Here is a 25,785-nt window from a genome sequence, read left to right on the forward strand (position 1 = left end):
CGCACCCTCCATGCGTCTCGCATGGAACGTCCGCGCGTCCGCAGCCCGTTCTGCGACCACCTTTTGGATGTACCACGCCGCGCGGATGAACTCCCCTTCGGACATGTCGAACCAGAGCAGCTCGACGCGCACGTGCGGCCACACCGTCTTGTCGAACAAGGTGCGCCGCAGGTTCTCGTCGTAGATCGTTCTGTCGACGTGGCATATCGGATACATCAGTGTCGGAATCACCGATGGCTGCGTGCACCCCGCCAGCTGCGCGGGGGTCATGCGCACACAGAGGGGAGTCTGGTGCGCGGGCGGGTCCTGCATCGGCCCTGCCGCTATACCCGCATCCAGCTGCGCCTCATCGACATCGGCGAGCGACGACAGGAGCGAGGGAGAGTGTTTGTAGTAGCTGGTCGCCCAGAAGGCCGTCGCTGCTGCGTGGTCTTCAAACTTTGAAAACTGTGGGTTCTCCAGCGCGGGGTCCCGCCATTTCGGTCGGTCTGGCCCGCCGAGCACCGGGTAGAAAGGGTCTGCGCGACCACACAAACAAGGGTGAGCCAGGGGCCTGCCCACCAATCCTGTCTTCTTACCGTACATCACCAGTACTCTCAGGTAAATCTGGAGCAAGTCCCGCGTCTCTGCCGCCAGCTCAGGAGCGTGCGCGAACATGGAGAGCGTTGTGGTGTTCCCTATAGACCATCCCAGCAACACTATGCCCCCGGAGACAGGATCACCTTCCTCAGACAGCGCGATAGGCGGTATTCCTTCTGCACGAATGTACCATGCCAGGAAAGCCGCGAGCTCCAAGCCCTGTCCTCGGATCAGTGGCCTTTGGCCGTCCGCGCCGCCGTCCTTCAGTGCGTCGAGCTCGGCGGGAGAGTAAGGCGTGGACCCGGGATATTCGCGCAGATTCACAGTGACCATGCGCATATTGTGCTTGGCGGCATACTGGAACAGGGGGTGGAATATCACTTCGTGCGCAGATCAGAACCGACACGTAGGGCGACCGGAATGAGAACGTACCTCCGTGGAAAATAATCCCGTGTACGAACACAAGGGTGGTGTAGGTGTTCGAGTCAGCGGGCGCGCCGCTGTCTGCATATTGGAGCTGAGTGCCGTTATCGTCCACCGGAGCGAGAGGCATGTTGCACGACGACAAGGGGTATTAGAAGAGTGTGGTCAACTGATACAGAACCATCGCCCACGCTGTCATTGCGCTCTCTTATAGCAGTATATGTAGCTACCCCGCCAAGGTGCACTAATAAAGTCTGGCACCGGTGGGAGAAAAATCTCGATGGGATCATTCATGTGCTCCAGATAGACCGAGCTTGTCGTAGTCAGTAGTCCTTATTTTGCACATTATGTTTGCAAGAAGCATAATAGGTTGCTGCGCCTCACATTCAAAATGTCGACCGTGGGACAGAGATAGGCTATAGCAAACTTCATGCATTGTTGTTGCGTCAGTGAATGAATTAAACCGGCTCCAAGCGCGGGATCTTCGCCCTTCCTCGAAGTTTCGTCTAGACATACTGATGACGAAGAAGTCAGTTTCTATGTGCCAGAGGATCGGGAATTGCGATTTTATGAGTCGTTTTAGGGCACAACGTAACCTTCCGTGGAAAGCTGCTGGCATTGACGTAGTACTCGTTTCTGTGTAATGATATTGTGCTTGCATCCACGGCAGCCACCACTAGACTAGAGATCCTTTCTCGCTTCCAAATATGTCAGATATGCTCATCCTATGAGGGCAGACGATGGAACTTCGCTTCTGCAATATTAGTCCCTCAGCCTCTGCCAGGCCGCGCTACGCAGCTTATGGTCACATTTGCAGATCATGTCATAACTCACTTACAGCGACGTCTCAACACACGACCCGAATCTTCATTCATATGTGGTGGTGGTAACCGCGCGGGTGCCAAGCATCTGCAATATGGTCACAGGAGGGAATGCGTGTGACCCACTTGCTTCCACCATGGACATGCCCTTTATGTTCAATCTTGCAAGTAAAAGGCTTTGCGGCAACAACGGCTCGAGAAAGTTGATACTGTATTCTAGAATACGGATTCTTGTTGGGGAACGTCCCCTGCCATTTGTATTTCCGATCATATGGACATACGACGATGTCAGTAAAGCTAAGAGGAGAGGCCTCTTCAGGGCGAAGCTGATCAAGGAGTGTATTACTTCATGAGTGTATAAAACACGCAGTTTGATTGTTGTGCCTCACCTCCATCGCACCCAGATGCATTGGGACGACTCAGAAATGGTCACCGAGGACTATTTAGAGCAAGTACAGGGTAAACAGGAAGTTGAGTTGGGTTCCTATAGACTATAAACATGCGAATCGTCCAATGAGCATACACGGAACAATAAGAGAATTTTTGGGAATCATACGCGCAGACTGGAGGCAGGCTTGCGATATGCCAACCTTGCAGGCCCTGGGGCAGCGGGTGAGGCACAGAACGGGAATGGACTTCGTGCAACTATACGTCCCTGTGACTAGTATCTCTGCTCAATCTACGTTAAATCCACCCAAGTTTGTTCCGTCCACTCTATACAATGCCGCAACTTCGTCAGGCCAACACTGATAGCGTGGACGAGAACCTCATCGTTGAACCCTTCGATTATCAGTGATGGCTCCTTCGCAGCTTCCGCGCGTCTGTCTCCGGCTAGTGCCTCGAAATCCCCCACGAATCGTTGCCTCTTGCCTTGTCCCTCTCGACCCGTCTCTAATCTATCGGGAACACGAGAGATATTCGACTGCTGATCTCTCTCACCGGATCGATGAGCTAACCGGCCAGCGATCGCCTTCAAGAGACGCTTCTGCAAGAGAAGAAACACAGGATCGTGAGGTTTGAGCGTGCGATCAACAGCGGCGCGCAACTTGGTCTCTTCGTCAGGGTCCAACATCTGCCCATCGCCATCGGACCGCCGGCGAACACGGATGACCTCATCCGCGAGATTGACGACCTTCGTCTCTCCTGCTCCGGGCTCCTCGTTAACTTCGGCTAGCAGCAGTGTCCAGATTCGCGCCATGAAGCTCGCGTCCTCAGGATCTTCAGGCGCCTGGTGTCTTGTGTGCATAGCCCCCGGCAAGCGGACAAGCGAGCGCAGAGAAGCAGCTATGATGAGGGCTTGAAAGTAATTCTGCAGATACAAAAGCGTGGGACAGATGAATAACAGTGGAGGCGGCAATATATTAGATGAGATTGTCTCAAATTCCAAATTTGATCGCGACTCTGTAGAATCGATACAGACAGTGGGAAGGGAGCATGATACCGGTGTTGTCGACCCTAGAGATTGGATCAGTCGTATCACCCACGCACGTTGACTAGGCGTAGGCGTTGGCGAGGAGCTCCAGAGAGGTTGTAGACCTTCGCGCCAATGCTCCCAGAGCTTGCGTGTCCGCTCAGATCCCCATAGTTCGAGAACGAATTTTATTTCGAATTTCTGCGCCTGTGTCACAATGATGGCTCGTAGTTGCGTCTCATCCATGGAACCAAGCACGAATTCTGACAAGTCATCTTTCATAATTTCAGAAAGCTTCAATATAGATCGTGTTGTATCCACGACCAGTCTTGCCAGTTCGCCAACCGCAGTCGTAGATTCCTGTTCGTCAATTCGGGCCATGAGTGTATCAACGTCTCCGTCCCGAGCAGGTGCACATCGCCCTCTGAGGCATATAAGAATCTCTCGTAAATTGATGATGACGGAACGGAGCGGAAACGAGCTTGGCGGGAGTGGGGAAGATAGCGTCACTAGAATCGGATGGTGGGAGGGGAGGAGCTGTTTGAGTGCAATATACAAATCTTCGTACAAATTAGCAATTCGTGGTAGCTGGATACTCGGTAGGGCATTTGACAATGATTCAAAAGCCTGAAAGTGGGATTCAGACGCGAGATTCGAGCGCTATACGAAAGTAGGCACGTACCTCATCCCAAAATGCCCTATGCACTAGATCTTCTACGCGATCATGAAGGGTAGGCAACAGTCCATCCCGCTCGCGATTCGCCAAGTGAGGACGAAGCATCGCCGACAAGAGTGATTTCCCCGGAGGAAGTAGCCGCTGGGGTTCCGTGGCCATAACATGTACGAAGTATGCATGATTGAGATGATCGAGTAATTCCTGTGGAAGAAGAGCAGATTGGGGGAGTGAAATCGTAGACAACAGTGGCATCGACAATAAAGGAGGCAGAACAATTTGAATGTCTTGCTCTTTCCTGGCGGCATTCTCGTTAGGAGCCAATGCTACCCCGTTCTCAATCTGAGAAAATAATAATGATCCACTACCAGTTGGATTATCTGCGAGACTCTGCCGCAGCTCTTGCAGAAGTTCAACGTTCTGCGGAGTAGCCACCCATACACCTTCGGCCATAAGCTCGTCGAAATCATGCTTGACGATTTCCCAAGTCAGTCGATGTGATTGTGAGTTGGTTTCAACATTCTGGAACAAATGGCGTATAGCATTCTGTAAAGACTTACTCTCGGGATGTGTTTCGAGTATTGCCCGGAGCTTAGACCGTAGTGTTTCCATGAGAGGCGTCATTTATGTAGACGGATGTGTGAAAGTCAAAGCCTTGACCGTACAAAGCAGCTAATGGCCAAGATATGTGTCGGTTTTGCAGAGTTTTGTGGAACTTGGAGAGCATTGCAAAGCTCGTGCATAGACTAAGTCGATGAGTAAAGTTCCCTCAGCTCATGTGATGCGTGTGAGCAGACGTAATTGTGCTCAAGCATCAAGTTGAGCGCAGCGTCTTCTTGCCACTGGAAACATTTTTTCGGGTTGGGATGAAGACGCATCGATCTTCCTGCATCCGTGCGTGTGTGACAATGAGAATATCTTCTCAAGCCCTCTCAAGTCTTCTGTAACTCGAGCTCATTAGCTATGATAACGGCGGAAGGTGAGCGCTTCAGTTCACACCACAATTCGTGTTGTGACTAGAGGGTTAATGTGCTACAGGTTCCGACTTGTCGGGATCTCTCCAAGTATCGCTGCGACGCAAGCACTTGCTCGTGCCAATAAGTACATAATACCACTTCAAGTCAAGTTCTACTGCCTCATGACTAGCGCTCAAGCGCTAGCGCCTAAGTCCCGCCGGCGTCGATCTTTATCATCGCATACATGAAACATTCGGCATACATGAAACATTCACCAACCCTTTCCGTATGTAGCTACCCTTGGCCCTTGGGTCAGCAGCCAGCTCGTCGAGATGCTGTTAGATGGTGATGAGACTTATCGCATGCGGCATGACTGACTGCAGCTGCTGTCGTACACTGTACAGGACAATGCGGTGAGTTTTAACCGCTGTGATAGTCGGTTTTTCCGGCGTTCCCGTTCCTCCTACGCAGTCACAGGTCACCACATTCTCTGTACCTATCCGACATCATTACATGAATCCAATATCATATTAAAGCGACTTTTCCACCCGTTGATCTCAAAAGTTTCTCTCCCTCCTTCCACACCCACGCGTTACTATGCAAGAACTGCAGTACGCTGTTGTAGATGCGCATGGTACCGCATTTTCATATATCGACAGTGGTCCTCCTTTGGACTCCGCCATCAGCGCGACCTATGTAACAGTTTTTGCGATCCATGGCTATCTCTTTAGCGCACGTCAGTACCTAAGTTTTCTACAATCCGAGGCTACTTATAGGACTTTATAGATGTGTTCCAAAATATTATCCGCCTCGCACCAAAGTATGGGATACGAATCGTAGCCATCAATCGTCGCGACTATCCTGGCTCTTCGCCGCTCTCTCCGGAGGATAACACAATTCAGAGTGATGGCAGCGACGACCAAAAGTCCACGTTCTTGCGCACGAGAAGCATTGAATTTGGGACATTTATCAGTCACTTCGTGAATCAGCACAACCTCCCGCCGGTCTCAGAAGATGGGAAGACGGGTGGGATTGCATTGCTAGGGTGGTCTCTTGGCATAGCATTTGTACACGCAATCATTTCGTCCTTGGATTCGTTTCCGGCTGAAATACAATCGCAATTTCGCGGACATTTGCGTGCAGCCATCCTTCACGGTACGTCCATCCGGGTCTTGGAAGACTGTGCGGGGCCTTACTCTCCAACCAAGATCCTCCTTCTATAGCACTGGGCATCCCGTTACCGCCACAGGCCTGGTCACCGCTTGTTGATACATCAATCCCTCCGGAAACTCGTGACCCTATGTTTATTCAGTGGGTTACCACGTACTTCGCGCACGGGGACCTCTCTAAGCGCGACTTGGCGAATATATCATTCGTCATTCCCTCGACTACAAAAATACCCAGTATTTTTACGATGACAGCGGAGGAAAAGGCACAAATTGTTTCGCCATCGTGCAATTCCGATATGATCTTCATGCTCTATCTGAATCAATTGTTTCGACCAAGTTATAGGAAGGCGCTCTTTGATCGTGAGTGGCGGAGACGGGTGCCGAATATGAAGGTTTGGATTATTGCTGGAGACTGCGCTCCCCCAGTCTCAATCCCGGCAGTGTGGGATCTCGAGACAGAAGACGCAGCTGAAGGGGGAGGGTCCTTGAATACAAGGTGGATCAAGGGGGGCAGTCACCTCGTGAGTAAAGCTAGCACATTCTCTACCTCAGTCACATACCTCATACCTTCAATACAGCTACACTGGGACGACCCTGAGACTATGCTTGAAGCTATTGTAGACTCGTTGGTCTAATCGTTCTTTTGGAGGGATTGAACCAGCCCACTTGTAGGGTTGGCTCTACATATCTCTGCATCGCGATGATGTCTGCTATGATGTCATGGATTTATCTACTCTTGGCCTACTTGTCTATGTGCAGGAACATGTATAAAGTATCAAAGCTGAAACTGAAACCATTCCACAGACACAAGCGCCGTCACTGGTATAATTGAGCGTGTTCCCAGCCAAACTTCCAGATCACCTAGGTAATATTTGGCTACTGCTAAGATCCTGCGGCCTGTACTTGTCGTCTACCACGTTGTCCTGCGCCAACTGATGACCACAAGTTTCCCAAGTTGGCTTGTGCCACCACGAGCGATTCTGTTCGTGTGCATATCATCAACCGTGAATGTGAACTTGCCTTCCGCGCGGGTGGCAGCTAGGCGACGGTTGACAATGCCTATGCTGCGCCGCCTGGTAAGGACGCTGACTTGAATATCCGGCTCGTTCTCCATATCGCCCTCATGACGGGTGTTTGCAAGACATCCTACTGGCAAGGCCTAGGGATTTGTTTGGTGTCTGGCTGGCGAGAGGGGGGACTCGCCTGATATCTACTTCGCTTACAAGAGACTATGTAGTTTGCTCGCTGTGGTGCTACTGGCTACAGTGCTCAACGAGATGGGCGAGTGGGTGTGATTGAAGAGCGCAAGCATAAAGAATCGACTGCTTGATCTCTACTGGCACATAGTGCGAATTTGAAGGTTGGACCGCAGCTGTCTCATCTCATTGTGCGCCTGTAGTTCTCAGTTTTTGCCTCACCATTGAGCCAGATACTGTTTATTATGTTCTACATATGTTAAGAGTTGACATCATATCTATATTTCACGGCTTGTAAGTGATTTTTTAGATGCGGCCTCCTACGGTATTATATCTGTCGCAAGACATAAGCTTGGAAAACTGATCACGTTTATTTACTTGGAGCAAGCGCGGATGCTACTAAGAGTTGCACGCGCTTTATCACGGGTTTCGGTATTTGGCCTGTTGTTAAATTAGTACTCCATAATGGCACATAATAATTACATGGGAAGGTGCATCTACATCTCCTCTATCTTTCCAGCTACTCAGAGAAATATTACATGTCTTACATCCTCCTACGGATGTTTTCCGGTGAGACGAGTACGAAAAGTTCAAGTGTTTATATCTCGGGTCACAATATGTCACATCGGCATCATTCGGCAGCCCTGCAAGCCAAACACGCACAAAGGCTCGATTAGGGCAGCGCCACCGTTGAATTACGTAGCCACCGAGAGATGCCGCGCGCGGCGTCCGAATTTTGTCACCATCCATCCTGACTATGTAACGCCAAATATTGTAGACAGCATAGATGATGTTTTCTCACACAAAAACCTCTCGGAGAATATGGAGGAGTACTTGATACAGCTTCAGCAAGGTGCTCAAAACAGCATGCAATCAATTATGGGCTAGTTCTTGTGCGATGTGCCGATCTTGACTCAGAATTGGCTGAATGAGGTGTAACCGGCCGTTGTGCAAGAGTTCTCTCTGTCTCTTTTGCGAATTTCATAATTCTGAATAGACAGACCTTTTCCAATGTTCCATACGGAGGTTTTATGATTTATTGAGATTTTATGAGCGAAGGAGCATAAGCCCAGACGGGATTTATAAACACTGGGTCGAATATAAAGCGCGTGCAACTCATAGTATGTCCGTATTGATGTCACGCGCATGCTCATCATAATTCAATTTGAAATACAATCAACTTAGTACTACTAGATTAGTTAATTCCATGATCCTGAGCTAGCTGACTGTCACCTGGGGCGCTGAAGCCTCGAGGCTCCAGCGCCCCAGGTGACTCTCTGCTGCCGCAGTTAGTAACGACGATCGGTGGGATCATAAGTTGAGATAAGTGGTGAATACCACGTCCATGCGTTCTTTCATTGTCCGAACAGGGTATGTGTTCATTCGTTATCGCGTCAGTTCTGATAGTTTCGAAATGTTTTCGTGTTAGGCGTCAATCGTGGATATCACCCAACTACGTGTCGGGAGGATGTACTACTTCTCACGACGTCAATCTAAAATGGTGACCCTTACTTATACTCAACAGGGTGTGAGCGTCACTCTGAACTCCTCGATTTCTCCGCTGTCCGTATTGCCCTACTATCGCTGCCCATATTATTCTCTATGGCCTTCCCAGCTCGAGCGAGCGATTGGCTCATTCTTAGCTTACTCGTCTTGGCTTTTGTTGTCTTCTATACGCGGAGGGAGAAACGCCAATATCCCCCAGGACCACCAAGCAAACCTATCATTGGCAATATTTTTGAAGTATCTCCACGAGAAGCTTGGTTGAAGTTTATCGACTACAAGAGGCAATACGGTGAGTCCATGGCCCGCATATATATCACTCGCCGCTTATAATTTACTCAAGGAGACATTTTATTCTTCCATGGACTTGGCAATAGTGTACTTGTCCTGAGTTCCATGAAATCCATCCATGATCTCCTCGAGAAGCGCGGCAGGAAGTACTCAGATCGTCCAACATTCACCGTCGTCGGAGAACTCATGGGCCTCGATCAGGTATGGTCCATGTCTCCGTTGCCTCCTATAAACCAGTCATGAATGTCGCAGAGCATGGCACTATTACCCTATGGCGACGAATGGCGAGCTCATAGGAAGCTCGCCCACGCTGGATTGGGTCCGGTCGCTATCAAGCGCTATCACTCTATACAGGAGGACCTCGCAGCTTTACTCTGCCAGCGACTCCTGAGTAAACCTGAAGACTTTTTCAGCCATGTCCGCCTGTATGTATGTCCCACTGTCTACGACGTTAGTACTAGCCGATCAGTTTTCTGGCCTCAGAACTTCGGGAAAAATTGTTATGTCAGTTACATATGGATTACCAGTGGAGAAAGCCGATCATGAAGTATACCATCCATAATAAGATGTCGCGCCTCCCGCTGAATAAGACATCGAACCAGTATATCACCCTCGCTGAAGAAACAATGTCGATTATCACTCAGGCTACGGTTCCGGGTGCATTTATATGTGATCTTATGCCTTCTTGTAAGTCCATTCTCATTATCATAACATATCTCCCTGACGCATACGTCGCAGTAAAATATCTTCCGTCTTGGGTTCCATTCCAACGAGAGGCCAGCAAGGGGCGAGAAATGATTGAGTCTTTAGCCAGCAAACCATTTGAACACGTAAAAAGAGAAATGGTATGGATATACTGATGATATCCAGGAGTTTCTATGGTAACATATTCACTTTATAGGCATCTGGTCAAGCTCCTCCGTCTCTTACACAGACACTTTTGTCGTCAGAGGTTGAAGATGTACCAAACTTTGAACATCGTGTCAAATGGACGGCAGGAGTCATGTATGGAGGTATGGAGACTCTTTCTGTCGAACAGAATCTCATGCTAAGTTGTGTATGCAGCTGGAGGTGAATCGGTAAGCCTTGTCATATTCCTGTGGTAAAGCAGTTCTTAGGCGAGTTTCAGACATATGCTACGGTGTTGACATTCATTTTGGCCATGGCACTTCACCCTGAGAAGCAAAGTTTAGCTCAAGCTGAACTAGACGAGGTTATCGGTGCAGAGTGCTTCCCGCGCATACAACATCGCGATAGTTTGCCCTATGTTAATGCTTTAGTTAAGGAAACCATGCGATGGCACCCAGTGGTACCTCTCGGTGGGTGTTCTATGTCCTATGATGGGGATTATGGAGCGAGCCGCCTTAATAGGTATTGCACGACAATCCAGCGAAGAAGATTTCTATGAAGGGTACCATATCCCTAAAGGAACCATAGTAATGACTAACGTCTGGTGGGATATCCGGGTCCTACTTTCCTGTCATTGAAGCATTTATGCTACGTTAGGGCCCTTGCATTGGAAGAAAACGAGGAACACGATCCAAAATCATTCATCCCCGAGAGATTCTTAAAAAGTGCGGCAAAGACCACTGTCGATCCGTCAACTTACATGTTTGGGTTTGCAAAACGGTTCGACTCACTTTATCCCACTCTTGCTTGTCTTCAACTTTATTTTGTAGGGTCTGCCCCGGCAAAGCGCTCGCGGAGAATTCAGTGTTTATTCTGATCTCTGGAATACTATCAATGTTCAATATAGAAAAAGACCCACAGGAGACGTTGAAACCTGAATTCACGCCGGGGCTTGTAAGGTGAGTAGTAATTTCTAGGGAAGATAGCGACTCCATGCTCATCTGCACTAGCTACCCAACGCCTTTCAAATGCCAGATCGTACCACGCTCCTCTGCGCATGCAAATGTGATCACTTCGCGCGCTGCGCAATGTTCAGGCAAATAGGGCGCCCTCCACTGGCGGACTGTTTCGTCTTTTACGACCCGTTTACACTTATCTCTCTTAACACGGGCTGGGTGCAAGCTCGTCGCACCAGCGCCGGTAGCGTTCTATAGTTCTACATCTTCCCTTCGTGTTCATGCCCTTACTAACTTCTTGGCTACCCGGTGTACTATAGACATGCCCTGACGTGCGCCCTGTACTCCAGGCCGCGTCCAACGTTTCTGCTTCGATACCGAGCACATCGCATTAGTACCTACACCGTACCTTTCTGTCCACATAGAGCCAGGCCCTCGAGGACAATAAAAGGAGCTATATAAAAAAAGCAAATAGGGACACGTGTCCTGACGCCTTCAACTGTACAGTATAGTAAATGTACTATGCATCAAGCATTTGGAATCCGCTTTTTATACCCGTGATCTGTTTCGATGTCGGGACTGAATCCAGCACGGGCTGATAACATCGCAAGAACTTGCGAATGGTATTGCACTACTAAAATCGCTAAAGTGTCTCGGTGACCTTCGCACCAAGTTCAATGGCACAATCAATTTTTGCAAAAGTCTGCGAAATGTAAGCGTGTCTAGTGGGCGGGGATTCAACGACATGATAGACCCTGGAATGATACAGTGGAATCAGAATTGAAACCAAATTACGGTACATGAGTATCTGGTAAACGGTCGTTATATGCATATCGAACAATTGCAAGGGAGGATGAAAACCATGGTTCCTGGTGCCATTGCGAGTTCAGCGACACGATAGACACTGGAGTACGGCGAAATCCAACGACAACAAAGCCTGCGGGGTTACGTCGTGCGTAGCTACTCGCAATTTGTCACAAGAGCTTGAAAGGCTCACCAGCTCCTGCGCGACATTCTTCTACTCGCAATACGGCTACAGGGCGCATGCTTGCCCTTGCGCATGATGCGATCTCTCCGGTATGAGCCCAGTAAGACCTACTACCGCCGCTTGATCTCTGTTTCCCGCTGCATTTTACCGCTTGCTCAACAATCGCCTATCAATACCCAAACTGTAGGTTCTCACCATCATATCCGACTATCAGTACCCTCCATCTGTGGGCTTGTCACGTGAAATATATCATACCAATCATAAGCTCAGGAGATACTTAGTGATATCTACATTGGACAAGGTTCTTCGATGCGAGTCTAAAAGCAGCTTCGCTGTCCTTTCTTTATTTATCTAGACGACTATTCAGCGTTCAACTGTGATCAAAGCTGAGACCACTTCTCCCAGCATGGGTGGAGTCCTGTTCATTACCCATAGATGATTAGTAGGATACAGTAGTGATTACGATACTTAATGGCCTTTCCTCCACATTCCAATCCAATCAATGCAACCCTTTCCCTTGCTCCCATTCCCCAAACTCGTCATCCCTCTCCGGTCGCGCAAGTGTCGCATCTGAGGACGTAGATTCGCGATGTTCACCGTCTCTGTCGCCTCCAATCATCCGCTCTTCCTCACCCTCTTCCTCACCCTCTCTCCTGGACCTTGCGCTCCCTCTCCGTTGTCGTACCGGGCGGGGACTATGCGGTTGATCATGTTCTTCATCGTCGCTTGCATCGCCTATTTGCCACAGTTCCTCAGCATCCCCCTCGCCCTCCTCTGCCACACGCAGCACGTCCTGCTCATCATCGTTGTAGTCTCCCGTTCTCCTCGGCGTACCTCTACGTGAACGAGTGGGTAATGACATATGATCAGATCCCCCAGGAGCCGCCGGTTTTTTCTCGGGTTTCTTGTAAGTCAAGAGAACGACCCCAGAGATCAGGATAGTGATGGCAACAAAGATGAGAAAGAGGGTCCAAGATTGGTATGCGTCTACTTCATCGTTAAAAATCTGCAAGTTGGATTAAATTTCAGGTATGAGTGCACACGGTCATGGGTATCCGCTTACTAAAGAATTGAGGAAGCTAGGTATAATTACTGTGTTAATGGCGGGACGAGACAATAAATCTGAGCATGTCTCACCCTGTAGCCGTATAGACACCATAAAATACCGGGACGACTAACGTTGAATCATAGACTTTCAGACCTCGATTGAGACAAATGATCTGCGCCACAGACGTGACTACAAGGAGCAAGAACGTGAAGATGCTTGAGGCATGGCCAAACTGATTGCCTTTATTTTGATGCGACAAACTCCCAGTAATCAACTTGACACTGCAAGTGAAAAGTGTTTTTAGTTCAAGTTGAATATGACTTAGATTTCACTTACGCAGCCTTAGCAAAAACCAAACATCCACCGGCCAAACCACCACCACAGCATGCCCAACCAATACCCAAAGTCCAAGCGATCCTCTTGTCCTCATGTGGTGCAGTCCAAATCTCGAGTTTCTCCCTTACCCACATCATGACTCCTTGACAGAAAGAAACAATTCGCTTGAATACGCTCGCCGAGGGCGCCAAGGCAGGTCTCCGCGAACCCATGCCCGTAAATGGTTCAGCATTGATGTCCGAGCGCGAATTCAAGACTTGCTCAAGCTGAGACGTAAACGTATATAGCAAGATGAGGGAAAATGCCATGAAAAAGAAGAACAGAAGCCAGTTGCTACGCGTCCACAGGTATGTGAGATACGCAGCATCTGTTCCCGTCCCCAGTCCGCTGTTGATCGAACCGAAAGCGACAATGCCAACAACACCTATGATTACGATGATAGTCCCCTACGATGATCAACAATTTAGACAAAGGGGAAGAACTGCAGATCTTAGTGACATACATAAATGTCATAACTTGTGACAGGGCTATCCACCAGGAATTTTGCAAATAGGAAATTGAAGATTAGAGATGTAGAGCCCAGGGGAGCGACATATTCTACAGCAATCAAGTCAGCTATGCAGTCTCAGAGACAACGAAAGGTGATTGAAACCAAAAGGCATAATGATAGGGGCTGCAAAGCAATCAGTATCTTGGCGAAGCAGCACCTACCATTAAGGACCTTGTCCCATTTTACTCCAGGCGAATCTCAAGGGCAGCCAGCGCAAATGCGAATTATGAACGCCGCTCGCAGCCATCGGCTACCCGAAGCATCACAAGACAACTTGGTCTGAAACCAAAACAGAGTAGCAGGTCGAATTGCATTTAGTTCAAGCTTTGGGCATATGCTCACATCACAAAACATTATCGGGATGCGGTGCAATATGACTTGCAGGCATACCCTCAACTTCGCGGCTCTGAAAGCCGCGCCACGAGGCGCATGGATTCGTCACCAAGCTCAACATGACACATATGATGTAGAAGATGGAAGAGGCTATGGGAGAGCACTGACCTGCACGCATATATTCCAAGGCGAGAGTGCTACCGATTACTTGAGATAGACTACCACGTTCAATGAGGAACAGAAACGAGCCATTCATAGCACCTACTCACATGTATAGTACCATGCCCAATAACCATAAAGGTCGTAACCAGTCTCGTCTACGTTGTTCTCTTGGTATTACGCTCGTACGTACCTATGGGTACATGTATTAGCTAAACGACACACCGATAGAAAAAAGAAACCTACATGATCTAGCTTTGTTAGATTGAGTCCAGCAGCATTGAGTATTGATGCCAATATGACGATAGCCAGCCCAATGATGAAGGCTACGACGGGGCTTCCATGGGGCGCGTCTGTAGATGGTTGTGGTAGCGGGTCTGTGTGTATAGTCGTCGGGGAAGGAGTTGAGGAGCTTAGAGAAGTGGAAGAATTCATATATGTGTTGTTCAGATGCAGAGGTAGAGTGGATGGGTGGGTAGTCGAAACAGGAGCAGAGACAATGTGAACGATGCTCTGCTCGATGCTACCGTGGTGATGGCCCCAGTCAGAGACGAGCGCCTACGCGAGAGAAGTCCTCATCGCAGTTATGTAAGCGACGAGTGCGACTCGTTCGTTCTCTCTGAGTTCATTTAGACTTTTCAAAATTCATTACCTTCGTACACGATGTCGGACGACGACAAAGATTTTGACGAGCTGCAGTCCGATATTGAGGAAGAGGTTGATCCTGCCACCTTTCACGTCGGCTCTCGTCTGGACCCGCCTCAAGCTCGACTTTATACTACTCAGGATTTGCATAGTGGGTGAAATCTATGCGTAAGAAATGCGTTGTCTGACCCTTGTAGCCTTGATTCACGAGGGGGTCATTGATCTTTGTCCTCCGTATCAGAGAGGTACGGGCCCCTTGAGATGCTCAACAACGTGCGTTGACTGTCTCCGCGTGTTAAAGATGTCGTTTGGACGGAACCCAAACAAATGAAGCTATTAGACTCCATATATCGTAATTTCTATGTTCCGCCTGTCGTATTTGCAGTATATGAAGAAGATGGAGAGGAGGTCAGGCGATGTGTGGACGGCAAACAAAGACTGACATCTATCCAGAAGTTCTTTGACGGTCAGGTATGTACTTGGCCTGATTTTCTTGTCGTACCCTTCGTTCTCTGTAAAGTTCGATATTTTCTGTGATTGAATTGGATTTCATACTTCGGGCATGTCTTCATACTGGCGTTTGTGGCGTTTGTAGGCATGTTTCGTTTTCCAAACTTATCTTCTTTTGCCACTGTTTATCATTTGAATATCTGACATTCGGATTTCGATTCTTTCAGATTCCATGTCGGTATCTCTGTCTTCTGTAACATGCTTGTTTTAGTGATCACAAATATAGACAGAGACCCCATCACCAGAAAGAATTGGTGGTATACTCGATCCACTAGTCAGAAGAGTACAAGACTAGAGGTGCCGTTACATATGAAGGTAGATTTTCAAGGAAAACATATTACTTGCGGTAAGCGCATCCATGCATTGTCCGTTACGTCGTGAATTGAGAAGAACGTAGTCGAATACCGTAATCTCCCGAAAGGGTTCGAGCGCGACATCTTCCAAAGGGTTCAGCTAGGTATGCCCCTCACAGCGGCTGGTAGGCAAATTTTACTCGACTCGTAGCGCCGCCCACTTATGCGACACGTAGAAAAACTGCAGGCCATTTCTTCTCCATGGGCAGAATGGATTACGATGCTCGACACGCGGTATGTTGGTAGTGACGGTGGCATAACAAGCTGTATCGATGTCGACATGAAGCGTGGAAGGGACTTTCAGACACTTGCACAATTAGTTTATTGCTGCTACAATTTTCCAGACCAAACTGTACCAACTCCTCAGAAGATGGAAGGGTGGTTGACATCGATGGACCCACCATCCGCAACGTTCAAGCAAGAGATCAACGACGTACTCACAGAATTTTGCCATCTTGCAAACACGCGCCACCTGAATACAGCATTCTCCAAGATCCCGAAGCGCGTTGCGCCCGTCGAATTTGTCTTTTGTGGTGCGTTGCCTGTACCCCAGACCGTTCTATTCAATTTATGCTCATGTATCTTAGGAGTGGTACTCTATGCCATGAATGGCTGCAGCCATGAAGATCGCGCAGAGGAACTTTATAATATGCGTATTCATGTGCGGAAACGCTTCCCAGATATTCGCTCGCGAGGTGACATCATCAAATGTCTATGGGAGTTCGTGTACGATGTTATAGAGCGCCAAGAAACTGGTCGGTATGACGCCGATAAGAAAGACGGGAAGAAGCGCAAAAAAGTGCAGTCAGGGGAAGATGATTATGATTATGACCCCGTACTAGTTCCTGCACCAGCGACGAAGCGATCAAAAGGGAAGGCGCGATGATTTTTGTCGGCCAAGCTCTGCGCTTGCTATGTGCTTGAGATGTCTCACGGCGTGTTGTCACCATGCTGTATTCAATTATATACTAGTAGAGCCAATAATGTTATTTTTGATAATGCCTCATTACCCGTTGTATTTTGTTCGTGCAGTGTACCACACGCCCTCCGAATCAGTTACTGCCCTCGTATACTTCAGCAGCAACCGATCGCGCTCTTTGGAATCGACAACGATGTCCGCCAAGAACGGCGCGATCTCCTCGGCCTTCCAGCGTGGGCGAGTGAGAAATAAGTCAGTGAATCGGGCAGAGGGGTCGATGGGCAAGCGAGACGAGGGAAAGTATGTAAGCATCGCGGTAGGGGAATCACGCAATGTATCAACCTGCGAGAGGTAGTTTCCCTAATCAAATACTCAACGCGGAACGAGCAGTGAGACATGGATCGTTTGCGCACTGAAAGTAAGTTCAAGGAGACCTCCGCCTCGAAGGAGTCACCCACGGCCTTCCGCCACCTCTGCATGAATTCATCCTGCGGTGTATGCTCATCCTGCGGGATTGGTAGATGAAGCTTAGTGATGACATCGCGCGCTTCGCGGAGTTTACCTACTTCATACGATCTCAAAATGCCCAAGCCGACCTCCTTGACGATAGAGTTGACGTCCATACGCCACTTTTTCTCATGTGTCTGCCCAAACCAACACAAGATTTGTTCACAAACATCCCTTCTAATATCGTAGCCTTCTTCTAGTGCTGAGGAGAGCTCATCCACAGATGCGGCATCGTGACGAAGAGAGAGAGATACAAGGTGTGTGAGGATGAGTTCAAGTATGGTCGTAAGGTATGAGGGGGCTATAGGCCGTATTCTGCCTGCAACAAACTAACGTCAACTTATGAGCGCCTACCGAGACCACAAACATTACCGTCTAGAATCAATATACGCCTCTCTCTCAATCCTCGATCAAGCTCAGCGTCGCTGGCCTGCAGCATGTCTCGTGCCTCCTGGTATGACAGCTTCTGCCTCTTCTCAACAAAGTATTCTTTATGAGTGTCCAAACGCGGAGCATATCACTGTGCATAACGTCACTAACCGGTAATTTGTCGTCGCCTTCACTCTCCACGCCGTCCTCGTCCTCATGCTCTTCCCCATATTCAGCTCCCCTCAGAAGCGTATCCAGTTTATGTAGCTTCGGAACAGACGGGACGAGTTCCAGGATCTCGCTCAGCTGGTCGCGTATCACAGCAGCTTCTCTCCCCATTCCCGACTCATCAACTGCGAGAGGCCCGGGAGTGACTACAAGTACGGAGTTCGACAGCACAACAGATCGAATGGCGTAGGTCTTATCTGGTGTGCACAATACTGCGTCTTCCTCCGGACTTCCTTTGATTTTAAAGCTGAGTGAAATTGGTATCAGGGATATGTTGGAATGTCAATGATGAGCGATCTATACGCTGACATCACCTCGTAACGGCCGCATTCTCAGCACCCGCCTCAATGAGTTTACACAGATCGGGGGGGAGTTCCATGAGTTTGTAAGATCCTGTGTCCGTTAAAGGAGTACTGGAGAAATTAAGTGCATACTCCGCCATATTTTTCCGAGTGATGAGACGAAAGCAACTTCAGACTTTAAGGACGCGTCGTCAGTGGCTCAAGACTCAAGAGTGGGTGAGACTCGCGATCGGACGCGTCGTGATTAAACACGTATCACGTGCAGTATTTTGGCGCTTGCCAGTTGGCCTGCCTGCCTTGGTCACTATTAGATTGTGAGCAAGATCTTATCATTACTTGGTGGAGGAAGCGTCTGTGAAGTATTACACTACGTACATATAAGAGTTAATTGTGATGACGCTCAGGATCATATGTAGGATGATGTCCGTGGTGGGGGAGTACCTCCTCATCAACAGGGCGAAACTTCACCCTCACCTCTGCAATCTCTTTCCGTGCCGCCTTCAACGTCCGCGTAATCTGTGCCTCTAGCGCACTTGTCTCTGCCACATCCAATGTGCGCGGGACGTCCGCAACAAGGTCGACAAACATGAGCGCACCCGTGCGCATCGCGCGCAAGTCTCGGATCGCCAGGAGATTTTCGGTGTGGTGTTCGATTTGCGTATCCGATAGGCCACGAGAGGTTGATTGCACATCTACGGGATTGTGGGAAATGGGCAGGAGAGGTTTGAGAGACTCCGACAGCGCCGTGCGAGTCTTCGCAGACACGCCCCCGTCTGTCAGCTGGTGCAAAGCACCTATGAGGACGCCCCACCCTTGCTTGATGATCAAAATGGATACAACAATTCCTATGCCGCATACTATGAGTATCCGTCCCGCGATTATCCATACAAACGTACCTCCAATAGGATCAAGTGGTAGATGAGGGAACCACCAGGTGCCCAGAATGGCTACAAGGGCGACGAGACTCGAGTACGCATCGCTCCGGTGGTGTATCGCATTCGCAAACAGCACAGGACTGCGTAGGTCGTCTGCCACTCGTTTCGTCACACGATACAGCCACTCCTTTCCGAGCACGCTCGCAGCGGCAAACCAGGCCGCGTTCGGGTCCAGTGCATGACCGTGTCCGTGTCCGTGCGCGTGCACATGCTCGCTCACGACGGAAGGCACGGTCTGCGCGGTTTGCGAGACAGATATGAGCACGTCATGCATCGCGCCGGAGGGAAGGGCCGTCGCTGTCTGCGAAAGCGTTTCCATGAGCAGACCCCAGGAGTGGAACCCAATTCCAAGGGCACCCCCAGTGAGAAGCAGCGAGACAGTCACTGTTCCGAGCACCTCAAACTTGCCGAAGCCATACGGATAGCGCTCCGACGGAGGCCTGCGGGAGAGCTTGTAGCATAGCAGAGTGACGAAGTCTCCCAGCAGGTCTGAGCAATGGCATGGTTGAGCATGCACCCACCTGTGATGGAACGACGGGGCTTACCGCTCAGCGAGTGGCCCGCATCGGCCAGGAGGGACGCCGAGTTCATATACCAACCCGCGGCACCCTTGGAGACTGTCAGCCCGACGTTTGCAAACAACCCAATGACGGTAATGCGGCTCCCTCTGTCGCCTGTTCTCCAAGTCGTACCGCATATTAACAGTCTACGGCTGTACGGGCGAGACGGGACGTTCACCGCTACATACCTCCACCTTGCAATGCCTGCACGATCTGCTCTGCATCATGTCCATGCCCATCCTCCCCCGGCCCATGCGTGTGGGTCATCGCTCCGAATATTGAATGCGAGTGTGAATGTGAGTGCGGCTGCTCATGGGCACTTTGGTGGTCATGATGGCGATCGGAATGGTCCCCCGGCTTAGGTGCGGGATCCGTCCCCTTGGCCTGGCTCGAGTGCGGGCGACGAGGAGTCAATGTGGTGCTAGCCATGAATACAGGTAGAGCAATTGTCGCAAGCGAAGGGCGCTCTGGGAGAATTCCAGCACAGTTGAGCACTGCAAACGAACGTCGTGTGCACAGGATGTCCGCTCGTCGGATCCGGGAAGCGGGGAGACTGCCACGTATACGAGAGGGCGGCCTGATTGTGTTTGGGCCTGGCAGCCAGTCGCCTAGGCGGAGAGAGACAGCAGAGCGTCCTAGCATTTGAGAGCAGACGACGACGGTGTGAGAATGGTGACTATATACTGGGCCTAGTGCCAGCCCACTCGACGCCGAGCAAAGACAGCGGCCGTCGTCGAGCGCGTTATGTTATAAAGAGAGGAATACGCAGGCTGGAGTGGGGAATGCAAACGCCCATGAGTCAAGCAATCGCTACCAGAGGCTCGTCCGACTGGGGATGGACTGTGTTGCGGCACTCCGGACCTGGCCAGACTTCTCGCGACATCGTGCGCGCGGCAGCCGAGTGCCACCCGCCCGGCCTCTGGCACCATCCCCTCAAGGCTCAATCATTGCACCACCTGCTGCGCCGTCTAAATTGTTTTCATCTGTGATACAAGTACTGTTTGGTGACAATTATAGTTTATACAGTCTGCTTCAGCCTACACATCTTGCGAGAACTCGGATCAGTTGGGATACAGATTGTACAGCAGATCCAAAACTTTTGGATATGTCGGGTCAGTCGTGTTTCCAATAGCTAACTCTGCAATCTGGGGGACGTCCTCTCGGGGCACTTTGTACTCTTCTAGGTTACATTTCAACCCCAGATCCTTCACAAGTCTACATGGAAACTTCAGTAAGAACCCGAAAAGCAACCCGAGATACGCACCCATCAATCAAATTGGACAATTTGAGCACATCGCTTTCCAAGGTTCCCGTTTGCTCTTGGCGCAAATGATAGAGGGCATTAGAAAGCCATTCCTTGTCTTCCTGAGATGCTACTTCGGCTTTCAAGGCCACGGTTGGAGCGAGCGTCAAACACTGTAAGAACAAAGTTGACTGGCGAAGATTGCAGCAGATTACCGGCTGGGACGTACTGATGTGATACCGTGGGGAATGCTGTATGCAGCACCTAACTTATGTCCTAGAGCATGCGAGAGACCAAGCGCGCTGCCAAACTGCTGTGAGCCATAGAATGATGGAATTGGTATTAAGAGCTTACCTGTACTTCTCCTGCTTCATGGGCCACAAACTCATCCAGGATGCAACCTGCAGCTTCTGCCTAATGTCAATCGCCTTTGGGTTTGCTTTCGATTGTGGGAGGTATTTGAAAAGGTCGACTAGAGCGGCATAACAGAGGTGCTTGATAGGAGGAGGTACCAGAGGCCTGTACAAGTTTTCTGGGCCGCTCCTCAGCCCGGCACGTCGCGAAGACCTGATCAACAATGTTACGTACCGACTGCGTGATCGACCGCTCGCATGCCCGTCGACAGCCTGTACAGAATAGTCTCGGCGGAATCCGCTGAAAGGAAAACGGCTATTCTCACCAAAGGCGGTCTGGGGTCGACAGAGTCAATTCCGCGTCGAGGATGACGCCGGCGGGGGCAAGCAGCGGCGAACTAACTGCAACCTTCTTTCCCGCTTCGTTTGTGTAGCCTGCGCCAACCTAGGACGCGTCAGCTCGTCAGGCACTGACGAACATGATTGACATTACTGACGGTGTATTCCGCCGCGCTGAGCGTGGTTGGGATAGCAATCTGACGCAGATAGTCCCCGCCAGTCTCCTGTTTATGAAAATACAAAATCGCCTTGGATGCATCGACAGGGGAACCGCCTCCGACGGACACGATCACATCTGCACCAGCGTCCTTGAATGCCTTCAATCCGTTGTTGATGCCCGCCACGGGCGCATGCTGGCCGATCTCGTAGAATGTGGCCCCATACGCGTTGTGCTGCTTCAGCACATTCTCCACCTTTTTCACAACGTCTGTCTTTGGAGCTGTGAGATATATTCCAAAGATGACGCCGCAGATCCAGCGGAACAAACCTTATCGTATAGACTCCTTCCGGTGACAACAAGGGCCTTGGTTGCTCCTAAGGCCTGCAAGAGCTTTGGGAGGGCGGTCGCCAGCGACCCCGGGCCGTAGTAAACTCCTTTCAGGGTGTCTGTCCAGCCGTAGTAGCCCTGTAGGGCCGTCGATTCGTGTTGGGTGTTGTCGAGAGCAGACATCTTTGTAATAGTAGTGTACTGTGTGAGTGGGTTTTAGGCGAGTCGGTCGCCGGAGAGGTTTGGCGTCATATATAATGTTTTCGATCGCGCACGCACTGACAAAGCCAATTGACGAAAGTGTATCTGGGGAGCACACGCTCTCGGGCCTCGACGTCATGTGGTGATTGACGGTCTTGAAATTTATGTTTCGCAATTTGAATAAGCCTTGGCGACAAATCGAATAATCGATCTGTAAGTAAGAGTGCTCGTTGAGTTCATGCAATGAGTCAACTTCCTACCGTGATCAACATGACATAAGCACCTGTCATCACTTCTCTGAATGATTCAAGTAAGTACTGTAAAAATCATTGCAACAGAAAGTAGTTTGTACAGCCATCAAGCTTTGATTGACTTCGGTCTAAAATTTATCAGATCATTTACAGTCACGTGATCATGCTTCTGACCTTTACATTGAATCATGTATTCCTGCCATCCTGGCAAGCGAAGACGATGTGACACGGTCTTTGGCTTAGCCTTCATGTTCACACTTACCGCTTTAATGGTGCCAGTGCGCGATTTAATTATTACAGCTTCTCATAATACGTGCAAACGACATTTCGACAATAACTGACCTCCGGATCAAATTGTATGTCCACCTGTCAATCCGTCGGATCTGGCCACTGGCACTGGTCAAATCGAAGTACAGGCGAAGTTATCCCATAACAGTCGTTCCTTTGTACCTTTTCGACTGCGGCGAAGATCTGCGGAATATGTATCTCAAACCAATAAACTCAATGGCAGGGAAAGACAACAATCACTCGTTTATACATTGAGCTGTTTTATTCGGATGCAGGCCGCGGCCAGTAGTGCGTGTCCAGTGTTTAGGGCCACGACTGATCTGACCGGGCAGACAAGACCGCCTCTGCCTAAAGGTGGTCTGCATGACTCGCGTTCAGAAGTTTCGGTTGCGAGGACAATCCCGGATCAACTCTCCCTCCCGCTGTGCCTGGCGCCTTAGGCTCATACGGGAAGGATCAAGGATGGATGCCCTTGGCGTGCAAGGTCCATTAAAGAGCCTCGCCCCGCATCCTTGCGACAATTTTCCCTCCCTTTACTCTCTCTGAACTAGCATAACACACTCTTTCTCTTGTCCCTTCCCCACCCATCGTTTCGTCTGACAATGGCTCGTAGCACCGGCCTCACATTCTGGGGCCTAGTTGGCGCCACCATGGTAGCACTCAAGTTGAAAGAAAATTGGGGCGACTGTAAGTTGCAGGTACCTTGGTCATATATCTGTGTGCTGAATAATGTCAAATACAGACCAACGTGTCTCCCCTGAAGAGGGCGGCGTTGGTCCAGTCGCCCTTCATAGCCCAGTGGATGACGACGACGACGCAATGTCTACCTTTGACACATCAATTCCCACAGCTAGGCCGAAAAGAAAGAGAGACTGTTGCGTCTGCTGCGGTCTGCGGTATGTGCGGTATCTGGGGTGATGTCATTCCCTTGCTGACTTTTGTGTTTAGATGTGGTCTTTTCTGGAAGGCCTTTGGAATCGTTTGCTTACTCTTTGTCGGCTGGAATGCCATCAAATTCGTCATTTGGATGGTTACCGTAAGTCGTTGGGGACACGTCGTTCATTTTATTTACTCAGTCTCGTTATCGATAGCCCTCCCCCACCGGTCTGGAAGGCATGCCTCAATTCAGCTCGTCACTTGGTTGTTCCAATGCTGTCCACATTTACAACGGCTCGGAACTCACGTACGCTGTTCCGTTCGATGAGTCATTGGCGAGCCATTCTATGTATATCGATGGTACGGCAGTCGGTACTGTCACATTCGTAGAAGGAGGACCTCGCCTGACTGAAATCGGGTATCAATTGCTACTTCGCTCCAGCGATGCGGCGCTCCTCGACTCGATCATTTTGCAATACCCTACCGAGAGCGAGGTCAAGGATGGTCTATCACCGAGTCGCATGCGCCTAACGACTCCGCCATCCTCACCCTCTTCCTGCATGCGATACGACCTGGTGATCTACGTGCCTCCCGCTCTAAAGCAGCTAGAGATTCAGTCGAACAGTGTTACTCAGCTGCAGTTCAACAAGGAATCTGTGTTCGACCTCAACTCCCTCACCTTGACGCTCGCGGCGGCGGACGAGAAGAACATGATCCTCCCACACCAGAACGTGCGCGCAGGACAGCTCTCATTTGAATTGACCCGCGGATGGCTTGTAGGGGACGTCGCGATCGTCGACAAGACGTCTCTCAGCGCGAAGCGTGGGGATGCCACCATGAATGTACACGTTCACCCCGTCTCATCCGCTGCTGAACCTCCCGCCGTTGCTGAGTTGGTGACAACGACTGGTTCTGGACGCACAGACGTGTTCTACATTAACGACCCGGGCTTCCCCCATCGTCCGATCAACAGCATGCATCGCACGACACGCAGCGGCGATGTCTACTTGACATACAAGCAAGCTGAATTCAGGGGCACCGTCGACCTTCAGGCGAAATCTTACAGTGCTACAGGTTTGCAGAACAGCGTGCGCAAGTCGGGCTCCGGCGAGCTCCCTTGGGTCGGTGACAAGGATGGTGGTGACAACATGGTCATCTCTTCGCCTAATAGCTGGGTTGGCCTCTATTTCTAGAGGACCAGCGATCATTCTTCTGCATTATTCAGGGCTCAGAGTTGACTTTGCTTTTTGGTTGATTTTGCGGATACTGGCTAGTTGTATAAATGGTGTGCATTTGTCGCCTCAAAAGTTGTACTGTCGTGGGGATGATATTCAAGTTTTGGTATCGTTCTGCTTGGACTCGGAAATATTGTCGCTGTTTTCCACTTGGTCGTTGCGGCATCAAAATGTCTGCTATTGCCCGATGCCGTTGAAAGATATTCCATCGATGGCAGCCGCGGAGCCTGCGCTGGGTATACATCAGGCCAGTTATCAGTGTGAATTAATTGTCCGCAGGACCGCACTACGACATGTGTATGATTGAAACCACTCCTGGTCAAGGTTGGGTCGAGGTCCCCGGAAAGGTCTGCATAAGAGCTGATGCCCGTTTGAGTTTTGGTCTTCAATGCCGGACGGCAGTAATCCACGCAACTGGCTTCTAAGGTTCTATCGCCTGTCCGCTGCTCTGGAGATCAGCCTGGGATCAGTCACCAGCAGACAATTCGCGATTGCCCTCACGATTTTGCACTCTTCAAGGCACTGTATTCCAAGAATTAGGTCAAGCTGCGAGAACAAAGCTCAGGATTGACGTGACTCAATACTTTGCTCGTGAAACGTCACGGACTCGCGGTGCACGTCAGGCGCTCTCACCCTACCTACATTGTTTGTCCCCAGCTGGTAACCCAGTTTCAGTCCCGACCATGTCACGTCGATCTGGTCCCTCGCCCCCCAACTCCGACAAGTCAGATGAGGAGGGGGAAGGCCAATCGGGGGCTGGCACAGCCCAGAATGCAAAAAGGAATTCTCGAGGTGTGTCTATCAACCCTTCCGGTGCGGACACCTACCAACCTGAGTGTATGGGCAGCTTGTGACCGATGCCGGAAATCCAAGAGCAAATGTGAGCCAGGTCCGCCCGGCGAAGATAAATGCAGAGGATGCTTGATGGCCAGTGCAGGTGAGG

The 25,785-nt window shown here is 50.1% G+C and overlaps 9 protein-coding genes across 9 annotated transcripts; 4 read left to right on the forward strand and 5 right to left on the reverse strand.

The window, feature by feature from the left end:
* Positions 1-2,502: 2,502 nt before the first annotated feature.
* FIBRA_07200 (uncharacterized protein) lies at positions 2,503-4,519 on the reverse strand (the record flags this gene model as incomplete). The annotated part of the gene is made up of 2 exons (XM_012328894.1): positions 2,503-3,861; positions 3,917-4,519. 2 exons carry the CDS (start codon positions 4,517-4,519, stop codon positions 2,503-2,505), a joined length of 1,962 nt encoding a protein of 653 aa, XP_012184284.1.
* A 941-nt stretch (positions 4,520-5,460) lies between these two features.
* Positions 5,461-6,667, forward strand: FIBRA_07201 (uncharacterized protein; the record flags this gene model as incomplete). The annotated part of the gene is made up of 3 exons (XM_012328895.1): positions 5,461-5,599; positions 5,650-6,018; positions 6,072-6,667. 3 exons carry the CDS (start codon positions 5,461-5,463, stop codon positions 6,665-6,667), a joined length of 1,104 nt encoding a protein of 367 aa, XP_012184285.1.
* Positions 6,668-8,830: 2,163 nt separating this feature from the next.
* Positions 8,831-10,975, forward strand: FIBRA_07202 (uncharacterized protein; the record flags this gene model as incomplete). Its single annotated transcript, XM_012328896.1, has 12 exons — positions 8,831-9,023; positions 9,075-9,223; positions 9,275-9,472; positions 9,532-9,709; positions 9,761-9,867; positions 9,924-10,035; positions 10,088-10,101; positions 10,152-10,341; positions 10,394-10,475; positions 10,529-10,651; positions 10,702-10,830; positions 10,882-10,975. 12 exons carry the CDS (start codon positions 8,831-8,833, stop codon positions 10,973-10,975), a joined length of 1,569 nt encoding a protein of 522 aa, XP_012184286.1.
* A 1,339-nt stretch (positions 10,976-12,314) lies between these two features.
* Positions 12,315-14,676, reverse strand: FIBRA_07203 (uncharacterized protein; the record flags this gene model as incomplete). Its single annotated transcript, XM_012328897.1, has 8 exons — positions 12,315-12,821; positions 12,879-12,894; positions 12,953-13,144; positions 13,200-13,645; positions 13,702-13,796; positions 14,251-14,300; positions 14,352-14,434; positions 14,488-14,676. 8 exons carry the CDS (start codon positions 14,674-14,676, stop codon positions 12,315-12,317), a joined length of 1,578 nt encoding a protein of 525 aa, XP_012184287.1.
* A 228-nt stretch (positions 14,677-14,904) lies between these two features.
* On the forward strand, positions 14,905-16,635 carry FIBRA_07204 (uncharacterized protein; the record flags this gene model as incomplete). The annotated part of the gene is made up of 8 exons (XM_012328898.1): positions 14,905-15,037; positions 15,084-15,131; positions 15,188-15,294; positions 15,340-15,357; positions 15,676-15,742; positions 15,794-15,874; positions 15,926-16,282; positions 16,337-16,635. The coding sequence occupies 8 exons, from the start codon at positions 14,905-14,907 to the stop codon at positions 16,633-16,635; spliced, it is 1,110 nt and encodes a 369-aa protein (XP_012184288.1).
* Positions 16,636-16,755: 120 nt separating this feature from the next.
* On the reverse strand, positions 16,756-18,151 carry FIBRA_07205 (uncharacterized protein; the record flags this gene model as incomplete). The annotated part of the gene is made up of 6 exons (XM_012328899.1): positions 16,756-17,028; positions 17,082-17,174; positions 17,235-17,494; positions 17,548-17,647; positions 17,716-18,019; positions 18,087-18,151. The coding sequence occupies 6 exons, from the start codon at positions 18,149-18,151 to the stop codon at positions 16,756-16,758; spliced, it is 1,095 nt and encodes a 364-aa protein (XP_012184289.1).
* A 307-nt stretch (positions 18,152-18,458) lies between these two features.
* Positions 18,459-20,211, reverse strand: FIBRA_07206 (uncharacterized protein; the record flags this gene model as incomplete). The annotated part of the gene is made up of 4 exons (XM_012328900.1): positions 18,459-18,919; positions 18,971-19,498; positions 19,555-19,683; positions 19,758-20,211. The coding sequence occupies 4 exons, from the start codon at positions 20,209-20,211 to the stop codon at positions 18,459-18,461; spliced, it is 1,572 nt and encodes a 523-aa protein (XP_012184290.1).
* A 419-nt stretch (positions 20,212-20,630) lies between these two features.
* On the reverse strand, positions 20,631-22,174 carry FIBRA_07207 (uncharacterized protein; the record flags this gene model as incomplete). The annotated part of the gene is made up of 8 exons (XM_012328901.1): positions 20,631-20,784; positions 20,834-20,985; positions 21,042-21,114; positions 21,167-21,344; positions 21,401-21,438; positions 21,492-21,610; positions 21,663-21,935; positions 21,992-22,174. The coding sequence occupies 8 exons, from the start codon at positions 22,172-22,174 to the stop codon at positions 20,631-20,633; spliced, it is 1,170 nt and encodes a 389-aa protein (XP_012184291.1).
* A 1,159-nt stretch (positions 22,175-23,333) lies between these two features.
* Positions 23,334-24,800, forward strand: FIBRA_07208 (uncharacterized protein; the record flags this gene model as incomplete). The annotated part of the gene is made up of 4 exons (XM_012328902.1): positions 23,334-23,418; positions 23,474-23,627; positions 23,680-23,767; positions 23,823-24,800. 4 exons carry the CDS (start codon positions 23,334-23,336, stop codon positions 24,798-24,800), a joined length of 1,305 nt encoding a protein of 434 aa, XP_012184292.1.
* Between the last annotated feature and the right edge of the window lie 985 nt (positions 24,801-25,785).

This window comes from Fibroporia radiculosa (genome assembly GCF_000313525.1).
Source record: "Fibroporia radiculosa TFFH 294 genomic supercontigs, scaffold12143, whole genome shotgun sequence".
Taxonomy (NCBI): Eukaryota; Fungi; Basidiomycota; class Agaricomycetes; order Polyporales; family Fibroporiaceae; genus Fibroporia; species Fibroporia radiculosa.